Source organism: Labeo rohita, chromosome 1 (genome assembly GCF_022985175.1).
Source record: "Labeo rohita strain BAU-BD-2019 chromosome 1, IGBB_LRoh.1.0, whole genome shotgun sequence".
NCBI lineage: Eukaryota > Metazoa > Chordata > Actinopteri > Cypriniformes > Cyprinidae > Labeo > Labeo rohita.
In genome coordinates, this window is record NC_066869.1 from 41132811 (window position 1) to 41154213 (window position 21403).

A 21403-nucleotide genomic window follows, 5' to 3' on the forward strand; every position below is an offset into this window, starting at 1 on the left:
AAAGAACCAGACAACATTCTGACTTCTGTTAAATGTACACTGCTGTTCAGAAGTTTGGGATTGGTAAGATTTTTAATGTTTTTAAAGAAGTCTTTTCTACTCTTTAAGGCTGTGTATATTAGATCAAAAATATAGAAAAAAATGTAATATTGTGAAATAATATTACATTAATATACATTAAAATAGAATTTAATTTTCATCAGGCATTACTTCAGTCTTCGGTGTCACATGATCCACCAGGAATCATTCTAATAAGCTTATTTTTGTCAATGTTTGAAACAGTTGTGCTGCTAATATTTTATTTATTTATTTATTTATTTTTTGCAACCTGTGATACTTTTTTCAAGATTCTTTGATGAATAAAAAGTTAAAAAGAACAGCATTTATTTAAAATAGAAATCATTTGTAACAATACAGAATAACGTTCAAAGTTTGGGGTCAGTAAATTCTTTCTTTCTGTCTTTGAAAAAAATATCAAAAAATCTAAAAAATATCAACAAAATATCAGGGAAAAAATTAGAGCTGCAAAACGCTTAGTCGTGATTAATCAATTCAAAATAAAAGTTTATGTTTACATACTATATGTGTGTGTACTGTGTACATATTTTGCTTATTATATATATATATATATATATATATATATATATATGTGTGTGTGTGTGTGTATATATATATATATATATATATATATATGTATATATATATATATATATATATATATATATGTGTGTGTGTATATATGTATTTTTTTAAAGGAAAAATATGTTAGATTTATATGTAAAGTATTTATATTTATATATAATATAAATTATATAAAAGTGTTTACATATAATTATTTTGTAAAATATATACATATATGTGTGTGTATTTATATATACATAATAAATACACACAGACACACACATATAGTAGGTAAACATAAACTTTTATTTTAAATCGATTTATTGTGATTACTCGATTAAACGGCTCTAGAAAAAATATATGGGAATACTGGAAAATGTTTACAACATTGATTATAAATTAGCATATTAGAATGATTTCTAAAGGATCATGTAACACTGAAGACTGTAGTAATGATGCTGAAAATTCAGCTTTGCACCACCAAATTATATTTTAAAGTATATTAAAATGGAAAACTATATTATAAATAATATTTCATAATATTATTTTTTTCTGTATTTTTGATCAAATAAATGCAACTTTGATGAGCATAAGAGATTTCTTTAAAACACATTTAAAATCTTACTGATCAGCAGTGTATAAAATGCATTACTCACAATATCCTTTATGTTCCACAGAAGTAAGAAAAGCATACAGGTTTTGGAATGACATGAGGGTGAATGATGTCAGATGATCTTAGAATATACTTTTTGTTTTTTTTTTTTTTGGCTGAACTATCCCATTAAATGTCTGCCAAGAGAATAGTAAATGGTTCCTAGAGAATAGTAAATTCTAAACGGAATCTTCAGTCCAAAAAGATATATATTTGTTACCAAAAGCTGAAAAATAAGAACTAAAGAGCTCTTAAGTAATTGCTGTATGACACACAAATCATGTAACACATATGGCAGCTTATTAAACGCCTAACCCACGCTGATGAGCGCTGCTGGCCATGATTCATTTGAAATAGTAGGTGTGTGTTTCTCCTTGCGCAGTGTGGAACGGATGCTACCTCATCTGTATTTTTAGTAATAATCCCTGTCTGTATCTCAATGGACGACTGACAGCATCCCGCACACGCTTTGCTTTGTTAACCCTTTCAGTGTCCTGTTAGGAAAATTTTCACAATCCACATGCTGTCACATATGACTGTGATAGTTCGGTTAACAAGCTTCTGTATGCTTTCTTGTCAGTTTTGATAAATCAAATACACTCCCTTAGTTGACCTTGACAATTAAACTCAACATTTAAACAGTGTTTATAGACTAACATGGTATTGTATGTCATCTTTACGTTCTTTCCGAGCTAGTAAATAGTGAAGTGTTTATCTGCAGTGTATTCTGTTGTATACATTTGGTCTCTGGGAAAAACGTCTCTAATCATTCCTGTCAGTGCTTTTTAAATATAGAGAGAGGAGAGAGAGGTCAGATCAGGCTGGCAGCCATTCCACACTGAACACAGAGGTTAAGTAGTTTAATCAAGTGTCTCCATTAGTTAGGGGTTAGAATGATGACGGCTGAATAGAGGTTATGCGCAATAAACTGCCATATTCTGTAAAACAGGTCGCGTCATTTCCGGTTCATCATTTTTGTGAAATGATTTTTGTGTAAATAATAAGCCATAATTTTGGATACAAATTTTAGACAGTTTTGTTTTTATTAACTCTTATTAGTTATTATTCTAATGGCTTTTAGGTTACTTTCTTTGTCTTCTGTTCTAGTTATTTTCTGGGCTCTCCTCCCATTTGTCGCCCCACAAGGGTCATCAGACGATCTCCTCCCCTCTGTTCCACCCCTTCTGCCTTCCCTTCCTCCTCCTTTCTCTCACCAGCACTCTCTCATCTGTCCTGTATCTGACTTCATGCTCTGCTGTTCAGTGCTGTGATTGACAAACAAAGGAGAGATTATTTCCCTTAGAGGGAGAGTTGGATGCAGAAAGAACTAGAGAAAAGGACAATGGCGTCTGATTGATTGAGCGAGATGCAGATAAGGCTTTACTTGGAAAAGAGAGCAAGTTGCGGATCAGACTGAGTGATGGGTCCGTGGCAGAGATGAGAGATGTCATGCTGATATGGTGGCTCAGATGAAACACATTGTGCCTCATGCATCATTAAGTACATCAAATAGTGCACACATGCACTGATGCACACATGTGCACATGTGCACATTGAGTGACCTAAAACACTGGAGCAAAAAAAACTAAAACCCTAATGTTTTGTGTCTTTAGTAGCTCTATGAATCTGTTCTCATTCAGAACTGTTTAAAATACTGGAACTTTTTATGACATTCAGTTGCATTAAAGGAATATTTTAGGACCAGTAAAAGGAATAACCCACCCCAAAATGAAAATTCTGTCATAATTTACTGATCCACAAGGTGATTCAGACTTGTATGCATTTCTTTTTTTCTGCTGAACATAAAAAATTATGTTTTTAGAATGATGAAATAAGAATGATGATAACCAAACAGTTCAAGTTTCCATTCAGTTTCATTGTATTTTTGTCCGTAAAGTCAATTTAGGATAATGGAAGTCATTTGGGAACTGAAACTGTTTAATTATCTATTCTTCAAAATTCAGTCATACAGGTTTGGAATGAGTAAACAGGAGAGTAAATTATTATTCTTTTGGGCTGATTTTGCTGAAAGCTTTAACAATAGTTGGAGAAATGTTGATACAAAAAATAAAAATAATAAACAAAAATAAAGTTGACCAGTCCATTATTTTATTTTATTTTATTTTTTCATTTTATTTCATTTTATTTCATTTTATTTTATTTTATTTTATTTTATTTTATTTTATTTTATTTTTTTTATTATTTTTTAAGCATATGGAGCTTTCCAAAAAGTACTAATGAGAATAGTTAGAGAAATGTTAATCACCACAAAAATAAAGTTGACCAGTCCTTATTTTATTTTATTTTAGCTTCCCCAAAAGTACTAGTAAGAACAGTTAGAGAAATGTTAATCACCACAAAAATAAAGTTAACCATTCCCTTATTTTATTTGTATTTAGTTTTATTTGGTTTTATTTTATTTTTAAGGATCTTGAGCTTCCCCAGTAGTATTAAAGGAACCATTAATGTAATTATTAAGACACCAGAGTTGTTAGTTGCTAGTGAATCATGATTCAGGTCAGAAAAAATGTGAAAATATTTCACTTAGTTGTTCTCTGTGCTTCTTATATATTTATCTATTTAAGTATTCATTCGTTCATTTTTTTCATTTATTCATTCATTCTGAAACATTTCTAAATATTTTAAGGTTGTTGTTTTTACAGCACAGACATTTTTTGATATATTGTTTTGCACTGCAAATGTTTTTAGAAAATGTTTCTCTGAAAACATCTTATGTAATATTGCTTCACGCATAATTAGTTTTAAAGATATACCTTTGACACTGATGTTTTGATGCATTTACTGGAAAAAATGACACAATGTATGTGCGCGTATGATTTTGTCCTGGGCTAAAGAAACTCTCCGTGGATAAAAATATTTTCTTCCTCTCTGTATTACGCTCTCTCTTTTTCTCTCTGTCGCCCTCACATCAATTTTTCCCCCTCTCTCCCCGGCGCTGCCCCCTCGCTGCCTTGGAGATGTTGCCATAGCAACAGAATCAGATTTTGAACACTGAAGCTGCGAGATGAATAATGCACTGCAGGTCTCTCTGCCAGTGTGTGTGTGTGTGTGTGGGGCACTGCGTATATGTGTGCTATAGCCGCATAGAGTCCTTATTCAATGTCTCTTATCTAACACTGCCAGATTCTCAAAAAGATATGTCTGTTTGTATCTTTATGTATTTGTGTCCACAGTTTAATTGCGAGTAATTTGGTCTTGGATACTGCTTTGGCTCAGTAATTGTCCCATCAAGCCAGAATCGATTCTATTTAAAGCAACCAGGGCTCATAAAAAGTAATAGCTTATTTTCCACAACAATGACATTAACCTGAGTTGATCTTGTTAAGGTTGTTTGTCTTGAGTCTTCATATTTATGTTTGAATGTGACCCATATATGTCATTGGTTCAACCCAGCGAACCCACATAGACCTGCACATTTTAATCAAAATCAGTGTATTTATATGGTACTTCAAGGTACTTAAAAACAAGATACTTGTATAAAATGACATGGAAGTATATTTTGGAAGTAATTATGGTGCTTAATTATTCAGTATGATCCCATTACCATCTTAAACCAACACTGTAGCACTTGTGAAGCAAATATTTTCAAACTCATACTAAAACAACCAGTTTCGGATACAGTTACTATTATTCTCCAAACAGAACTGTTAGCATCTGTGCCCACTCACACAATCTATCTAAGAGATAAACACACAAGCGGATGATTGTGGTCAGTGCTGTTAGCGTGAGGGTTTCTGGGTAACAGTGAGAAAGCCTTAGTGAGCCACGTGACTCCTGACCTTAACGAAGAATGACAGCTTGACCTCTCTCCCTCTCTCTTGATATCTCTGGTCTCACACACTCTTAAGCTTATAAGAGCTCTCCTGCCTAAATCCTCTTGTATTTGAGGGACAGAGAAAGAGTAACACATGCAGGAAAATGTGCGCATGGTATCAGATAAAATGCTCACGCGTACGTGCTTAAACTGCCCTGAGATTAATTTACCTGAAAAAAAATGCTTCATTATCACGCATTAATTCCTTTGTGTTAATTTGCCCTTATAAAAAAGGTATTACTGTAAATACAAATGTCCAGAAGAGCAAATGTCAACTTCATAAAAAAAACAGTAATACTGCAAAATGTTCTTACCATATAAAATAATAGTTTCTATTTTCAAATTTATTCCTGTGATGCAGAATTTTTAGCATCATTACTCCAGTCTTAAGTGTCACATGATCATTCAGAAATCGTTCTTACATGCTGGTTTATTATTAGAATTAACAATGTTGGCAACAGTTGTTTTTTTGGAACCTGTGATATTTTTTTCAGGTTTCTTTGAAGAATAAAAAGTTTAAAAAATAAAAGAACAACACTTATTTAAAATATAAATCCTTTCTAACAATTTAAGTCGTTGCAATCACTATTTCTTTAAAAAAAGAAAGAATAGAAATTTACTGACCCTAAAATTTTGAACGGTAGAGTGTATTGTTAGAAAAGATTTCTATTTTAAATAAATGATGTTCTTTATATCTTTTTATTCATCAAAGAATCCTGAAAAAAAGCATAAAAAGGTTAAAAAATAGTGTTTCCAGCATTTATAACAAATCAGTATAGTAAAATGATTTCTGAAGGATTATGTGACACTAAATATTGGAGTAATGATGCTGAAAATTCAGCTTTGATCAAAGGAATAAATTATATTTTAATGTATATGTGTATGTGTATTTTTGATCAAATAACGCAGCCTTGATGAGCATAATAAACTTCTTAAAAAAAAAAAAAAAAAAACATTAAATCTTACTGATCCCACACGAAACGAATAAAATGCATACAAGTCAGTTTACACATAATTTAGTTTGACGCATTGTAGTTTTACTGATACAAGCTGGAAATTTTAAAGAAAGCACTGAATCTGTTTTATTGTCTTTGTAAAAGCAAAAACAACACTGTTGTTCCAACCAAGTTAATCTTTGCTAACCTAGACGTTTTCAGGGTCGTGGTGCTCTTAGCATTTCAGAATAAAGACATTGCTTGAGTGAGAGTGTTGAATTACAGCCTAAATAAAAGAGTCTGCCACATTCACATGAGCTAATTCCTATTTTGATCACTTTCCCGCAGTGCTGGCATTGCAGTCGGTTTCTATGGAAACGGCGAAACGTGCGATGGCATGACACGACTGACATACTCCTTGCGCCATGCTAACCAAACAGTGGCAGGCATCGACAAACTGGTGAGTCATTCACGTTTTTGTTTGTTCTGAGCTTAGGACATTTTGCCTTATCCCGGTGTTCAAAACACACTTAACTGACATTCCGTTGTGAAACCTAAACACTTTCCCTATTTTTTCACACACTCTACCACCACTGCTAGCTATTTTACACCCCTAACTAAGAGGGTTGTATGGCATACCAATACTAAAGTACTGTGGTGCCAAAAATCAACTGAAAACCCCACTGCTGTGGCTAGAGAGTTCATTGCCCTTTACTGAACACTTTAACTTGAATAAACACTCTACTTCTGCTGCCAAATACTCTGCTGCACCTCATGGCCATAACTGAAACCCCCAGCATACAGGGTTATTAAATGTTAATGTATTCAGATGGTTGAGGGTGTAATTGTTTTAGTTGGCTGGCCAGGACTTTTTGTAGGAAGTAATTATGTGTATCAAAATATCCATTAGCAGGTGTTCTGTCTGTTAGGGAGCTTGAGAGGTTGTTGAGTTCTGTGTTTCATTCAGCAAAAGCTAAAACAGTTTATATAATAATCAGTTAATTTTTTTTTTTACTTATTTTTTAACTAATCAACACTTATTGTATATGAGTCAGAGTTAAAAACATCTTGGAAAAAAAAGCCAAAAATTTTGTATGTATGCAAATTGTATAATATCCAAGGTACACATTTCCAGTCATTGCGTAGTTAATTCTCATATTGTATTTTCAGAAAGTTTTACAATATTTGTCCTCTCCCCAAATTTGTCACTAGCGAAACACAGTCATATATAATTTAATTATTAACCTGTTTTTTGCTTTCATCTATATTGTAAATATATTTTTGCTATTTTATTAATATTTTTTTCAGAGGTAAATCAATAACAATTACATTTTTAACAATATTTCATGTGTAATTTATGAGATTTGTTGTATTTTGAATCAATTTTCCTTTGTAAAAGGCAAAAAGTTGATCATACTGATTTCAAAGTTAGGGATTCATTAGTTTGAATATATATCTTAGTTAATAATTCAGTATACTTTATTTTTAACAAAACATCCTATGTTTCAGTAGTGAGTGCACATTTTTGGTACTGACAGTAATGCTTTGGTAGCAACTACATGACATTACAGAATTTTAACTTGCATACTAAAACACTACCAAAATACTAAAAAATTTGCATAACTGTACTAAAAACTTGTTTATCTCCCCCAAATATGAGGATCATGTGTTCCCTTTTGTCACTACTGGAACAGTGATGACATGTTTTGGTCATGACCATTTCGGTAGTGACAAATTTATAGAACAAAACCTAGATAATAGAAGGATCTTAGTAAACATGTAAGATACTTGAAAATGTGCTTTTTGGTTGTGGGACAGCAGTTTGCACCAATTCTGTAGATTGGCCCATATAAGCATTTGAAGTGCACAGCATTAAAGCGTCACAGTTCAGGCCTTCAAAAACTGTTTTGCCTGATGTTGAAAAATCCTTTTCAGCCCAATAGCAATTAAGATCACAGTGTATTTCACTTTGACATGAACAGCTGAATGCATAGCCTTTTAAAGTACACTCCATTTGATAGTGTGTGTAAACACAGGCGCCTGCCACATGCACACTGGAAAAGTTTCATCTTTGTCCATTGTTTCTTTACAAAAGCGCTCATTAATGCATCGTCTCTTGCTGTTGACGTCTTCAGTAGTTTTTCTTGTTGTTGTTCTATCACTTCAGTTTCTTTTACAGCTGTGAAACAATGGCATTCATGTGTACTATGTCTGATATATTACAGTTTACTTAAGGCTTTAGCATATTGGTATTATAAGTCATTCTCCCTCTTATGACTAATAAAAGTGTGTGTAGAAGTTGTTCACACATTCTGTATAATGATGCTTGGCTAATGTATATATCATACAATGGAGAATCATAGACATACTTATTTTGAGTATGTATTACTTTCTTCATGATGACAAGATGTTGACAGCCAATATGGTGAAATAGCAGGATTAAAAAATGTTGATATAATATCATTTGATGAAATCAGATGAGATGACACAAATGATTAAATTCAAAGAATATTTATTCCACCTGATATTTTAAAAATCACAATTTTCACCAAAATTCAGATACAGTGATCACCCAGATGGGCAGTTCTCTAAGACTCATCGACCTGTTGTATCAAACATGCGTTATAATCTACCAGTTTGATTCAGGGGGCAGAAAAATGGATCTGATTTATTGAGCCTAAACTGTCCTGATTCTTGTGTTTTAGGTGTCAGAGAGCACCAGCAGTCTGAATGAAACCCTGCAGGAGGGTTTGGTGCAGCTGGAGACTGTGTACTCCAAGAATACAGACTACCTGTCTATCGTCCAGAAACTGCAGGGTCAGCTGGACGAGCTGATCAATTTGATGGTGGAGGTGCCTTTCTGGAGCAATACGGATCTCTCTCTAGATAACCTGGCATCCGTCACTGAGCAGTATGACTGGTACAGGTAATTATGAAGTCCAGTCAGGTCATCATGCTCTGTAATGTCTAAAATTGTTTCAGAGGTATTACCCAGATAGTAGGGGTTTCTTAAATCCTGCTCTCATTTACAGAAATGTAGTCTGGCATGATTTGTTTGCATATGCCACATGTTTGATGTTTTGTTAGACATAAGAGAATGACTTAAATGTCCAAAGAAGTAAATTCAAGTTTATGGACATACACAATAGAGTTTCTCAATAATAAAGTCCAGACTTGTTACCACTTTTGGATGGAGTTATAAAAACATTTCTAGCCACCTGGAAGAGATCATGTTTATGTGTTTTGTAGGTGGTTGGGTTATCTGGGCCTGCTGCTCTTTGATGTTATAATCTGCCTGCTTGTTTTGGTTGGTCTCATACGCAACTCTAGAAGCATCTTGATCAGGTAAGTGCAAAAATGATTAACACATGTTTTTCTTTAATATCACACATACAATAGCCACTCATGTAATCTATCACTGTACCTTTAAGAAACAACATATTACTAGACTTTCAGCGAAAACATAAGACAATATTATTTTAGGGCTGTCAAACGATTGATCGTGATTAATCGCACACAAAATAAAAGCTTGAGTTTGCCCAATATATGTGTGTGTACTGTGTGTAATTATTATGCATATATAAATACAAATTAATGTATATATTTAGGAGAAATATGTTATGTACAAAATATTTTCATTTATAAATTATATAAAAATATAATAAATACATATACTTTTAAATATTTCTTAAATATATAAATGTTTTGTATTTATACTGTACATAATAATTACACACAGTAAACACATATATTTTAGAATATCTTTTATTTTAATAAACTTTTATTTTGCATGCGATTAATTGCAATGAATCATTTGACAGCCCTATTTTTTTTTATTTGATTTAGTGCCAGAATGTGTAATTTATTTCTATCTAAAATGACAATATTTTACTCAAAATTACCCAATATATGTATGTATTTATGTGTTGAGTTGCTTTCTGTGAAACAGTGTTGTTATTGTTACCTAAAATGATTAAAACTTTTCACTTTCATTAACTGAAATAAAGCTGAAATAAAATAAAATAGATGAAGAACTTGAACTTAGAACTTAAACAAAAAATTATTACATAGTAATTAAATACAATTTGTTTAACTTTAGTACTTAAAATTATTAAAACAAACCTGAAATAAAATGAATGCAAAATAGAAATGTTTAATAACTAATAAAAATAAAGAAAAACAAAAATAAACAAAATTAATAAAAGTGCCACTGTAATGAAAATTGATATGAAAAACGCTCATGTAAAGTATTAATAAATGTTATATTAGTACATTAATACTACTAAAATAACACACTTATAAAATCAAATTTTAATAATATTTATAGGTGTTACTAAATTCAAAAGGATGGTGTAAGATGTGACATAACAATATGAAATGACCTGGAATTGAACTCTGAACACATATCAGTAGAATTTAATGAATGTAATTGGCTTTGACTGTCGCAACAAAGAAATACTGAAGTGTTCGAAAAATAAATAATGAATGTCAGAATGTTGATATGCAAGATGATATTTCAGGGAACATCAAAAGGGACGTTCTTGTTTTCTTGGTGCATTGCAGGAGGTGCCTCAGGCTAAACGGCACTACCTGAGTTTACATTTTCAGTTTGGAAATTTCCAGGTTGAAAATCGTTGTGTGAAAATGCCTATTTTTAGCCTGTAACTATGCAAAATTGAGATCCATTCTCTGAAAGCCTTTAGAAATGGAGAGAGAGAGCAAGCACGAATCAGAGAGAGGAGTTGGCAGAAAAGAGATGGATTCAGGCAAACTGAAATCTATTTAGTCTACTAAGGGAGGGTGAAGATCTCCCCTTGATTCACTCTGACTCACTTTTTCACTCCTTCTGCTGCAATTAGACACCTCTTCTGCCGCGTGTTATGTACATACGTGTTTGTTTGTGTTTATATTAGTGTTCGAGGGCGCATGTGTATCTTGAAGCACATTTGGTCAGTGGGAGGTTGTTTGAATCCTCAGAGATGTTTACTAACTGGGTTACTCACCACTGCATCTAAACAAGTTTAAAAAGAAACCAACTAGAAAATATCCATCAACAACACAGAAACTAGACACTCATCTGCCAAGTCCCACCATTAAAAGACTCAAATGACTGCCATTTTTGTTTAAAAGAATGAAAATATACACTGTAAAACATCTTTAAAGTATCCAAAATGTCTTCCATTGTAAGTGCATGGCTGAGGCATGAGAGCAGTTTATTTTCTGTGGTAATAAACAATTTCTTTCTCTCCTTCAGTGTTTGTTTGCTAGGTGTGCTGACACTGGTGATCAGCTGGGCTTCACTTGGGCTGGAGTTTTCTGTTGCTGTGGTGAGTAAATTAGAAGAATAACCTTTAATTTCTTTTAAATTTTATGCCAATATATTTATTTGGTTCTATGGCATTCTAAAGAGCGTTTAACTTAGAAACTCACTAAGTAGAGAAAAATTATGTTTTTTTTTTTTTCAGGAAAATATATAATAAGTATACACACTGCTATTAAAAAGTGTCTTAAAGATCTCAAAAAAAGATGTTTTTAGTGGGTCAATAAGATGCTTTTAAAAGTCTATTATGTTCCCCAAGGCTGCATTTATTTTATTAAAAAATCGTTAAAAATTCTATTTTAATATTGGATTTCTATTTTAATATTCTATTTTAAAATGTAATTTATTCTTGTGTTAGCAAAGCTGAATTTTTAGCATAAGTACTCTAGGCTTCAGAGTCACATGATCCTTTATGCTTTAGAAACATTTTGTATTATCAATGCTGCATACACTGCCATTCAAAAGTTTGAGATCACTAAGATTTTTAATGTTTTTAAAGAGGTTTCTTGTGCTCATCAAGGCTATATCTGTTTGATCAAAATACAAAATTATTGCAATTTACAGTTTTCTATTTTAATATACTTTAAAATGTAATTTATTCCTGTGAAGCAACACTGATTTTTCAGCAAAGACTGACCCCAAAAGACTGATGCTGAAAATTCAGTGCTGCATCACAGAAATAAATTCTATTTTAAAGTATATTAAAATAGGAAACCAAAATTTCACAATATTACCCTTTTTCTGTATTTTTTGATCAAATAAATGCAGCCTTGATGAGTATAAGAAAACTGATCCAAAACTTTTGAACGGCGGTGTATTTAGACATTTTTGTGGAAACCATGATGCATCATTTTCAGGATTCAGTGATAAACAGAAAGGTTAAAAGAATATCATTTATTAGAAATAGATTTTTTGTAACAATGTAAAAGTCTTTCCTGTCACACACTGATAATCTGAATTTGATAAGCCCTATGTGGATAAAAGTATTAATTTCTTAAACTGATTTTAGAAAAAGTGTCAGTCACTTAAATGTGTTTGTCTTTGGTCCTGTATTTGAGGGGTTGTGTTGTGTGTTCGAGCCACGCTTTATGTGTTGTTCTCTTCCTCAGACTGCCAGTGATTTTTGTGTTGCCCCTGATTCTTACATCACCAAAGTGACACGCGAGAACGCCGTTATCAACCAAGGTATGTGTTCCTAAGTCAAGTTCAGTTTGTCTTTCACAGTTTACACAGGGTTCACAGGGCACTGAAATGCTTGTGACAAGGCTTAGACAATTATATGCAGACAGTTTATAGAAAATATAGTAAAAGGACAAATTAAAGAAAATACCAAAATTATTTGCATTTTATCAATTATTTTATATACACATAATTCAATGCTTTGAACTCAGTGCTCCTCACAGAAAATGTTTATGCTCACAATCGCTCTCATTCATTCACTTAAACTGTCCTGGAGCATTGCTATGCAGAGGAGGCTTTCTTAAAGGGTGTTTATGTACAAAGCAGGGTTTGTATCTTGCTCTCAGACCTTGGCTTTCCTGGACAAACATGAATGTCATTGCTAATTAGTTCCCACAGGGGATACGATTCATGACCCTCTCAGTCCCTACACAGCACATTTACAATCAGCACTCATTCACACTTGCACTTTACTGCTGGCGGGATTCATTTCTCTTTGTCGAAGGTAAGGCAATAGGAGGTGTGTCTGCAGGCCAATAAATCTTGTAAATAATTTTACATCTGTGTATATACTTCCTCGTGGATATTAATTTTGTGTAGAGGACACATAATAAACTACCATTCAAAAATGTGGGATCAGTAAGTTTTTTAAAATAAGAGTATTTATTAAAATTCACTCAAACATATTTTAAATCTAAAATTTTGCTACACTGGCCAGTACATTGATTTCTTACAGTGACATTTTAATGACTTTTTCATTTTATCCATCTGCACCCGCTATGACTGTGATGGTTTAGATTGTGAGGTTAATTAATCATTAAACCTCTGCCTGAGGTCATTCCACTGCTGCGCCTCTTAGTCTCTTTTTGAAGCACATGAACACATAGTAATAGGGTTCAGACTCATGCGGCGCCTTTACGGTCATCTCTCTCTCACATCCACTCATACTCACACATACACACAGAAAAGAAACTTGATATGCTAACAAATGAAGCTAGTTGGCATTGTCAGTAATCTCAGCCAGCTGGCTTAGTAAATAATGAAATAGCGGGTCACAGTGACTCATGAGAGGCAGATGCATGCAGTGCCTCCAACAGATTTACTGCTAAGTTTTGTTAGTTTGCATTGGCTGTTTTCTTTGTGGAGTGATTTCAACAATATTTCAATATTATCTGTTTGTTGATGGACAGAAGATGAGGGGAGTGTTCGGAAACCATATCATAATGTGATGTTAAACATTTGAAGAGTAAAAGAATAAACATTTATTGGAATTCATATGTTTTTGTTATAATCTCTGTTATATGTGTGTTAGATATCCTGCAGTATTATTTGAAGTGCAGCATGGGGCAGACCAACCCATTTCAGCAGGTACATAATTACTCTTGCTCTGTTCTCCTTCTCATTGTCTGTCTTGCTCTCTTTCATGAATTATAAATCGGTGCTCTGATTTGCAGAAACTTTCCGGAAGCCATAAAGCTCTTGTGGAGATGCAGGATGATGTTTCTGAGCTCTTGCGCTCAGCTATTCGAGAATTCCCCAAGACTAAGGTGCGGATGTGTTTGAGAGTGAGATATTGAGCTTGGCTATATTCAGTGTATGGATGTTTATCTGTTTATGTTCTTTGTCTCTTTATGGGTTGTTATCAGAGTAACCTGGAGGAGATGCAGGCGGTGTTAAACTCCACTGAAGTCAGTCTTCACCACCTCACTGCCCTGGTTGATTGTCGGAGCCTGCACATGGTTTGTGTGTTAAGATGAAAATTATACTAAGAAAATGTACAAAAATATTTTGTTTACATCACTTTAAATGTCTTTACACTGCCAAGTTAATTCTGTGTAACGACAAAATAATGCATAAAAGCCATGTTGCCTCTGACCCACCTTTACCCCGATATTTGTTTTTACCAACAACTTTATTATGTGGTGGAAATCACACCACAACTGTGGGACAATTAGTTTTACACAATTAGAATTTGATTTTTTAAAGTTTAAAATTTAATCTCTGGGTCTGGGATAAGGGTAAAATAATAAATCCATACGAAAAATACTTTTGAAAAATAGCACAAATAAATGATGGTGAAATGCAATGTAAAATGTTTTCAAGACATATACTACCATTCTACCATTTAGGGTCAGTAAGATTTTTGATTGTCTTACGTTTTTCTCACATTTTTTTCAGGACATTGTTCAGTAGTAATTGTTTAATGTTACAAAATATTTCTATTTTAAATAAATGCTGTTCTTTTGAATTTTCTATTCATCAAAGAATCCTGAAAAAAAGATGACATATTCATTATAAAATATAATAAAACAAAAAAGTTATTTTCAATCGTAACAATATTTCACAACATTACTGTACTTTTTATCAAATAAATTTTGATGAGCTTAAGAGATTTTTCAAAAACAAAAAATTTTGCTGACCCCAAACTTTTGAATGGTAGTCTATTGCAAAAAGGTGCATAACAGTTTGGAGGCTAGTTTCCACCACTGAATAAAAAAGCAAAAAGGTCATTTTTATCTCATAATTCTGAATTTTTTTGTAATTGCGAGTTTACATGTCCCAGTTCATTCTCACAGACTTTTTTCTCAGAATTGCGTAATATGAACCCACAATTCTGACTTTTCTTAGAATTTTGAGATTCTCAGAATTGTATGATATAAACTTGCAATTGCATGTTATGAAGTCAAAATTGCGAGATACAAACTCAGTTTTGGGAAAAAAAGTCACATTTACGAGATATAAATTCAGTATACACTTTTTTTCTCAGAATTGTGAGATATAAACTGGCAGTTATGTGCTGTAAGGTCAAAATTGCAAGATAGAAACAAGCAATTCAGAGAAAAATGTCTCAATTACGAGATATAAACTCTTAACTCTGAGAAAAAGTTAAAGTTATGATATAAACTTAATATAGACATTTTTCTCAGAATTGTGAGATATAAACTGGCAATTGCATATAGGGTCAAAATTGCAAGATACAAAGAAGCAATTCTAAGAAAAAGTCACAATTATGAGATCTAAACTCACAATTCTGAGAAAAAAGTCACATTTATGAGACAAAGTCTCAATTCTGAGAAAAAAGTCACAATTACGAGATAGAAACTCGATATAGACTTTTTTCTCAGAATTGTTAGATATAAACTTCCATTTGCATGTTATAAAGTCAAAACTGTGTGATACAAACTTCTGAGAAAAAAGTCACAATTATAAGATATATACTCAATTCTAGGGAAAAAAAGTCTGAATTGTTTAAATCTTGCAGTTTTGACTTTTTCTCACAATTGCGAGATCATATCACACAATTCTGAGAAAAAAGTCAGAATTGTATGAAAAGTCGCAATTACTTGTTTTTTTGTTTTGTTTTTTTTTAATTCAGTAGCAGAAGTGGGCTTCCATGTAACAATGTTCAAAGTTGAAGGAATGCTCATATGTCACTTCCCATGATTATGCTTGTACTACCTGTGCAAATGTATTTATTCCACTTTCTTTAGAGTGTTGAAAGACTTCTAGAGCAAGAACAGACTTTTCATATGACTGTTCATCTTTTTTTTTTTTTCTGTCACACAGGACTATGTACAGGCTCTGACCGGACTGTGTTACGATGGAGTGGAGGGGCTCATTTATCTGGTCCTTTTCTCATTCGTCACTGCGCTAATGTTTAGCTCCATCGTTTGCAGTGTGCCTCACACCTGGCAGAGCAAGAGGTGAGAAGGCAAGGGTGAAAATACACCAAAAAGATGAGGGGTGGGTTGATGAGGGCAAGGTATGTTAAACGCAGCTCCAGTAGAAAGACAAGGACTTCAATTCATGGACAGAGAATTGACTGCCAGTCACGTGTTTGTTTAATGCTTTTATTTTCACATCTGCTCCTTCTGTTTTCACATATTAATCATCTTCTCATGACTGTGTGTAGCTTCTGTTGTCTTGTCGTTCATTCCTCTTTGTGTCATAGATTTGGAAAACCCACTGCCCTGTAGTATGTGTGAGAGACACACTTGTTTTGTAGTGCTCTATGGGTAACCTAAATACAGCTTACATATAAAAGCAAAATTTTTGAAAGGAGCATTTTGAATTATGGCGATGGAGGTATTTGTTATTTGACTCACGGTATAGCATCTGTCTGCAATAACGCTTGTGTATCTATGCAAAGGGAAAGAACAAAGAGACCCTATTCCAAATTCTGTGCAAAAGCAGACTGACATTTTTGTGGAAGATGCTGCCTCCCTTTGGACTATATTGAAACTGCAAGAATGGCTGATGTGCATTTGTGAAGAGTATAATCATTATTGAAACATGTTGGTTATGTGAAACTTCATTTGCTTAGATTACACAATGGGCAAGCTGGTTCGGAAAAGGTCTGTTAAGAGTTACACGTACGAATCAAAGTGGCATCCAAATCTACACGTTCACAGATCCACTTTTTCTTTTTGATTCCTTTTCTTAAATGCGTTTTTCCCCCTCTTTTTTACGTTTCAAATCCGATTCATAGTGGCTGTTTGTTGATTTAATGCATGACTCAAATCACTGAGAAAGCGTTCAATGGTTACTGAGGACAATCCATTGGACATGCAATGGAAATCCACAGTAGTTTTTGTGAGATTCTTAAGTTCACTTGAATTGTTTCTGATTAGCATCCATGGCTGTAGGATTGTTTTTACTTTTATTTATTTTACTAATTCATTTTATTTATTTATTTTTTTTTTCACTGAATATGCACGTTTTAAAGCAAATACATAATAAATGAATAGAGATGCTGCCCTGTTCTGAATTGACTACAAGTCAATTTTTTTGTTGTTGTTCCAGTGTCCTGACTGCCAGTTTTACACTTATTCTAAAAATGCCCAGATGACTTGGCATACGAGTAATGAAGTTGGTTTTTCCATCAGCAGATGAACTATTTCCTAATTAGTTTAACCACAACATTCAACAAGCCATTAGAAGCCACTAATATTAAAAGTGGCTTTTAAAATCAAGAGTCAAGGACAACAAGATTTTGATGTACACCAGATTTACCAGTTAACATCCTAAAGAGCTCAAATCGACAGTGATTTTAAATGAAATCTTTTAATGTGAATATTATACACAATATAATAATATACACTATCATTCAAGGCTACATTTATTTAAAAATAGTAAAAACAGTGAAATTATTACAGTTTAAAATAATTGTTTTCTATTTGAATATATTTTAAAAATGTAGTTTATTTCCATGATGACAAAGCTGTCATACTGACGTCTTCAGTGTCATACTGAATGAATGAGAAATTTCAAATGATTAATTTGAAATTAAATATTTTGTAACACTGTAAATGTCTTTACTGCCACTTATGATCAATTTAGGGTGTATTCACAGTTGTCATGTTTGGTTCGATTTAAAACGCACTTTGGTGCGATTGCTCTGTTAGTGCGGTTCATCTAAGTAACTGTGAACGCTGTCATCTGAACACAGGTGCACACCAAACAAGCGTATCGAGATTGCTAAAAAGTTGGGTCTCTGTCCACTTCCAAATGAACTCTGGTGCGGTTTGAATGAAATATGAATGCAACATGGACCAAATACTTCTAAACTAACCCAAAACAGGAAGTAATGATAAGATGGGACACTATGCAATATGATTTCATGAATGGAACAAGGCTCAAAATGAGCAGAGGGCAAATGTAGAGCAACAAAGAGGTAAAGTGCCTTTTATGAGCTCTTTGTGAGTTCGCAGGTGGTGAAAATAAAATCATATACACGCAACAGTGAGCATGCCATTAGGTGTATTTGGCTTAAAGTGGTGCTGCTGAGCAGACCGATCAGTAAATGGATACTTTAATGTCATACACCCGCAGCGCCGCTTTAAGTCAAATGCACCATTTCCTTTTGTTTAAAGTATTCTGTGAGTTCCATCACAAAATATATACATCATTCAATCCAACCAATGAGGTTGTGAACCATATCATTATGCCTTTAGGTTTGGTATCTTTAGGTTTGATGTCAAAAATGCCAGTGTGAACGCTAAGCAGACCAGGACCAAATGTATCGTTTTCCTTTTTGGTCCGGACCAAATGAACCAAATCGAACTGAACCAAACTACAAGTGTGAACACACCCTTAATGTTGTTGTTGAATAAAAGTATTAATTTCTTTCAAAGAATAAATGTTAGTATATAAGCCTGTTTCCGCCATTGTATAATAAAGAAAAAAGGTAATTGCCAGTTTTTATCTTACAACTCTGATTTTTTTGCCATTGCAAGTTTGCATCTCATAATTCTGACTTTTTTTCTCAGAACTGTGAGATATAAACTTGCAACTGCAAGTTATAAAGTCATAATTGCGAGTTTATATATAAGTATAATAAACTCAGTTTACCTTCTCAGAGTTTTGTGGTATAAACTTGCAATTATGACTTTTTTTCTCAGAACTGCGTGATGTAAACTCACAGTGGGGAGTTATAAAGTCAGAGCAGCGAGATATAAACTCGGAATTCGCAATTCTGACTTTTTTTCTCACAGTTACAAGTTTATATCTGCCAATTCTGACTTTATTTCTCAGAATTGTGACTACTTTTCAGAATTGTAAGTTTACAACACACAATACTGACTTTATAACTCTCAACTGCAAGTTCATATCAAGTTTTTATCTTGCAATTCTGACTCTTTTTCCTCGCAAAACCGAGTTTATACCTCACGATTAAATTTTTTTTCTCTGAATTCTGAGAGATAAACTCGCAATTGTGTGTTATAAAGTTAGAATTGTGAGATACAAACTAGCAAGTTCATATCTTGCAATTTTGAGAAAAGTCAGAATTGTGAGAGAAAAAAATCGCAATTACTTTGTAGTTTTTATTCAGTGGCTTCCATATGTAAGTCATCCTAAAATGTAAGTGGTAGTGTATTTATGAGATTTTCATTTCTATTTCAATCATTTTATTTCATTTTTACAGTCATTAATAAACTATGTAGTAATGACTTTTATTTGAAAATATGATCGGAAATATGATCTGAATGCATGTATTTCATATAAAACATGCAATGTTTAAAAAAAAATCTAAAATATATTTTTCACAACATATACAGTCATGAAAAATTCACTTTGAAAAGAACGACATAGACAAATCTGGGAAAAACAAACGCATGAAACATGTCATTTTGCTAGTACCCATCAGTATGTTTTAGAGTCATATTAGGACTGGCGTGAAAAATGGTTTTAAAGAGATCTTCACTAAGCCTAGTGAGAGGAGAGACCTTTTTCCCTCCCCTCTGACCCAGGGGCACGTGTTTGACCTGTGCTAATTTGTCCGAAGGTCTGAGGAGGAGGATGGCGATGAGACTTCGGCCACACTCGGCCCGCGAGCGCCGCACGATAACCTGTACCGCGTACACATGCCTAGCCTGTACAGCTGTGGCAGCAGCACCTACGGCAGCGAGGCTAGTCTCCCCGCTGCGGCACATACTGTCAGCAACGCACCAGTCACTGAGTACATGTGAGTGTAGCCACGCTAACCTCATCCTAATGCATGGGCTGGATTTGAAGGGCCGTATCGGTATTACGGGTCCTGTAGTATAGGCTCGCTAGCCTAGATTACTGCATGGGCTTTGCTCGATTTAACGTAGGCTTCAGATCAGTTGCTAATACTGCATGGGTTTTACTTCTTGATTAAAGTTAATATATAGAGAGCCCCTGAACGGCGTGTAGAAACAAATATAATATGGCATGGGAACTGTAAGTAGATAATTCAGCTTGTGCATTGAGTTTTACTATATGATAGATAATGTTTCACGCAACCCAAGCGATATCTATCATGATCTACATATATAATGGATATGACTCAGTACCCATCATATATAGTGGCTTTGCGTATTGCTCCTACCCTGCAGTTCAAAACTTTCTGTTAGATTTGTAAAGTTAGTGCATCGCGGTGTGGAAATCCCTCCCTTGAAGAGGGAGTCAGAGTAACTGGTATCTCGTTTGTGACGCAGGAGCCAGAATGCTAACTTTCAGACCCCTCGGTGCGAGAACACGCCACTCATTGGCAGAGAATCCCCCCCGCCGTCAGTAAGTGCACAAGCACATTTACACAAACACACATGTCTGTAGGTGTTCAGTCGTTATTTAGCGCAGTGTCACACATTCAGTTACTCATAGTAAAAGGAATGGATCTTCTTGAAACCCTGCCCCATGCTTGGCATAATTCATTATTTTTTAGATAATCCAGAGAACAGTATGTTCATATGATATTTATGCTTGTTTCTTACTGATGAGTATGTAAAACGACTGTAAAACTTCACTTTTAGTATAGTTTTAGCAAATTGATGAACAACTCAAGCACACACATAAAGAGTCCTGAAGGTCATTTTGGCAGCCTGTATGCGACACTTATTAGAAGTCGACTTTGTGTAACTTTGTACCACAAAGAAGTCATCACAAACAGTAAGATAATATAGATCCAGCCATCATTTGCTTTTTTTCTTCCTTGGAACGTGAAATAAAAGGTTCTCTTTTCCATACAACAAATGGAAATGCCAATGGGAAGGACGTGGTCCAAACATGACAAAAAAGCACACTAAAAACCGTTTATAGAACAAGTGAAGCCTAGCAATAGTTTTATGTGAGAAGGAGAACTAAATAAAATTGTAAGACTGTGTTGTCATTATGCTTCAATTTACTGTATAACTTCAATACAATGTAAAATTCTGTAATTATATGTCCACAAAAATGTTGGAAATCTTGCAAATGTGAAAATACAGTGCAACATATTGAAATTCCAAATGCATGTTAAACTTGTTTAATGCATTTACTGTAAATCGAGCCATTCTGAGTCTGTGTAAATGCTGGATCATGAGCTGCTAGCATGTAAAAACAGTGAAGCGCTTCACTCT

At 33.7% G+C, this 21403-nt stretch overlaps 1 protein-coding gene across 1 annotated transcript in view; it reads left to right on the forward strand.

The window, feature by feature from the left end:
• ttyh3b (tweety family member 3b) overlaps positions 1-21403 on the forward strand; it is a 36816-nt gene that overhangs the window by 11170 nt on the left and 4243 nt on the right. Inside the window, exons 4-14 of the mRNA XM_051108598.1 lie at positions 6392-6503; positions 8749-8969; positions 9293-9388; positions 11298-11370; positions 12473-12548; positions 13855-13910; positions 13997-14089; positions 14189-14281; positions 16110-16246; positions 19828-20007; positions 20504-20579. Coding sequence (XP_050964555.1) covers positions 6392-6503; positions 8749-8969; positions 9293-9388; positions 11298-11370; positions 12473-12548; positions 13855-13910; positions 13997-14089; positions 14189-14281; positions 16110-16246; positions 19828-20007; positions 20504-20579 — 1213 coding nt within the window. The remainder of the gene's footprint in view (positions 1-6391; positions 6504-8748; positions 8970-9292; positions 9389-11297; positions 11371-12472; positions 12549-13854; positions 13911-13996; positions 14090-14188; positions 14282-16109; positions 16247-19827; positions 20008-20503; positions 20580-21403) is intronic.